A 2,638-nucleotide genomic window follows, 5' to 3' on the forward strand; every position below is an offset into this window, starting at 1 on the left:
GAACGTGTGTGTGAGAACTGTCTGATCCATCAGGCCTGTTAGTGCTGTCGATCTGCCTACAGGGATGTGATGTATGAGGCTGCGCTTATTAACAGCATCAGTCCAAGGGAGTACAGTGTAATTACAGTACATAAGATTTTACTGAGCCACTACTTCAACAGTGCAGCTACTGGAACTATTCATTAAAACCTCCTGAGAGGAAACAGCAGCTGGTATGCAATCAGGGACTGAACAACATCAGAGAATAGAAAGTCTGTCTGTCACACTTGTAAACTCTTTCATCCCTTTCCTGTTTTCTTAGACAGCTATTAAATAAGCAACTTGTTCAGTGACTTCATCCTCCTGTGCAGCTCTCACACATCTCCACGGAGAGACCACAGTCTCCCTCCCTCTTTCTTTACCCCATGAGAAAACATCAAATGCAGGAAAAGCTAAAATAAGAACACAACTTGTGGGATTCGCTGTCTCTTAAAACTTGACAGGCGTAAATCCCCAGAGGATGTGCGCTCCCTTTCAACAACAAACCCCCGCGGTGGTCTGATCAGACCCAGCCAACTGTTTAATTCACTAAATTCACCAGATGAACTGCATGAGCTACAGGACTTCTTCCCATACTGGAGAAACAGGTCGCAGCGAAGATCAAAACCGACTTGCTGCTGCTGCCTGAACTTCTCTCTGCCATGCTGTAGGCTATGCGTTTATTCAGAGAGATAAAAGAGAGAGAGCTCCTTCAAAATGAACAATGGCAAAAATGAAGGCAGATTTCATTACTTTTTTTGAGGAATAGGCAAAATCTGGAAACTATTAATCATTTTTTGAACAGTTTTAATAATAGTTCAAGTAATTTTCAAGCAAAATGACCAAAATTAAAGGTTATTTTGCTTCTTTTCTCTGCTTTACATCATTGTAAACTGAATCTTTCTGTTCTGGACTGCTGGTCAGACAGAACAGAACATTTCAAGGCATCATCTTGGACTTTTGGAAATTGTAGTTAGCATTATTTCACAGTTTTCTGACATTTTATAGACTGCGTGATTAATTGGTTAAACAAGAAAATGTTAAATCATTGTTGTTTAATAAAAATACTCCGTAATTGTAGACCTAAATTAGGTATTTGTGTTTGGATTCTGAACAATCAAAAGAGATATTTAAACATACTTCAAGTATCTGGATTCATTCTAGCTTTATAAAAAGTATCCTGTTGATCATGTTTGAGCAATTTACATTCTGCCACTGGCTATTATATCAAGACAAAGAAGAAAAACACTTTCTTTCTTAACGAGCTGATTTATCATCATGTAGACAGTTAAAAAGTCTCATCAGCATCATATGTGTCAGCCAAATACAGTGTGCCCCCCAATTGTTACCACATACCCTTTCAGCCAGTGATGTCTTAGTGCAATAATAAACCACTGGGGTCCCTTTCAACAAAAGAACGCACTCATCAGTCCGCTCTCTTTCCCAGAAAGCGCACAGAGCCGCTCACCTTCTCCACCTGTCCCACAGGAGCCGAGCAGCAGCGAGGCGACCAGCGCAGTAATCCCAGCGAGTCTTTTACTCCCCAAAGGCATGTTGAAACGATGGGATGCTGCAAAGTATAATCCCAGCTGTCGGAAGGGGACACAGTCCGTCCTTCCTCCTCCTCCTCTGCTCCTCTCCTCTCCTCTCCTCTCCTGTTCGCTGCTGTACTCTGCTCTCCTCCAGCTCCGCTCCGGTGCGCTGCGCCGCAGTAGCCCTGCTGCCACTGTTATGGAGGGGCCGTCCGGTGGGGAGGATGCTCTCACACCGCCTGCCTCCGTTAAGTGATGGAGGGGAAAGAGGAGGGAGGGCTTTTTACAAGGCTGTTGCGGGTCCGAGCAGAGCGCACCGCCTCCCTCACTGAGGTCCTGAAGAAGCTGAGAGAGTTTCTGGAGGGAGTCCCAGGACCGGTTCATACAGCACGGAGAGAGCATGTGGCTGATAACATGTTCTGATGTTTAACTCTTAATGCAGCTGTGCTCTCGATCATCTGAACGCAATATAATTCTCACATTTCTTTGCAAGGACCAGGGATGAAGCACCAGATTATAGAGACAATATGACCCTGGACATAGACATATAGAAGCCCCCCTCCTAAATATAAGAGCTAGACAAATAGACTGGAAAAAGTACTATTATTGTTTTGTATCTTGTTTGTAGTGGTTTTGCGTGTAGTACTGTGTCTTTGTAGTTGTTTGGTGCCTCTCTGTAGTCTTTTTGCCTCTGTTTGTGGTCATTTTATGTGTGTTTGTGCTGGTTGTTCCTCCCTTTATAGTTGTTTAGTGTCTTTTTGTAGTCGTTTTGCATCTCTCTAGTAATTTTGCTTCTCTGTGGTAATTTTATGTCTGTTCAGTTTGTGGGTGTTTTTCTTTTTCACAGACATTTTGCAGGTGAAGTCCAGGGCCCCCTTGGATCTCTTGGGCTCCTGGGTCTCCAGTAATTCATCCAAGGATAAACTCACCACAACTACTTTTTAAATGAGCCTTTGAAACATGATTCCAATACATCGAATGAAATTGGACATGATGAGCAAAGGATCATATGATTTGATCAAATCCACCTTTTTCCTACCTACAACGCACAAAGCTTTTGCACTATTTATATTTAATTTCCACTTTAG

The 2,638-nt window shown here is 42.9% G+C and overlaps 1 protein-coding gene across 1 annotated transcript in view; it reads right to left on the reverse strand.

Annotated features, from left to right (window-relative positions):
* LOC118322005 (contactin-associated protein-like 4) overlaps positions 1–1,687 on the reverse strand; it is a 90,034-nt gene extending 88,347 nt beyond the window's left edge. Inside the window, exon 1 of the mRNA XM_035653583.1 lies at positions 1,487–1,687. Within this exon, the coding sequence (XP_035509476.1) occupies positions 1,487–1,571 (85 nt within the window). The 5' untranslated portion in view covers positions 1,572–1,687. The remainder of the gene's footprint in view (positions 1–1,486) is intronic.
* Between the last annotated feature and the right edge of the window lie 951 nt (positions 1,688–2,638).

Source organism: Morone saxatilis, unplaced genomic scaffold (assembly GCF_004916995.1).
Source record: "Morone saxatilis isolate NCDOM2014 unplaced genomic scaffold, NCSU_SB_2.0 Contig12, whole genome shotgun sequence".
In the NCBI taxonomy this organism is placed as follows: domain Eukaryota; kingdom Metazoa; phylum Chordata; class Actinopteri; family Moronidae; genus Morone; species Morone saxatilis.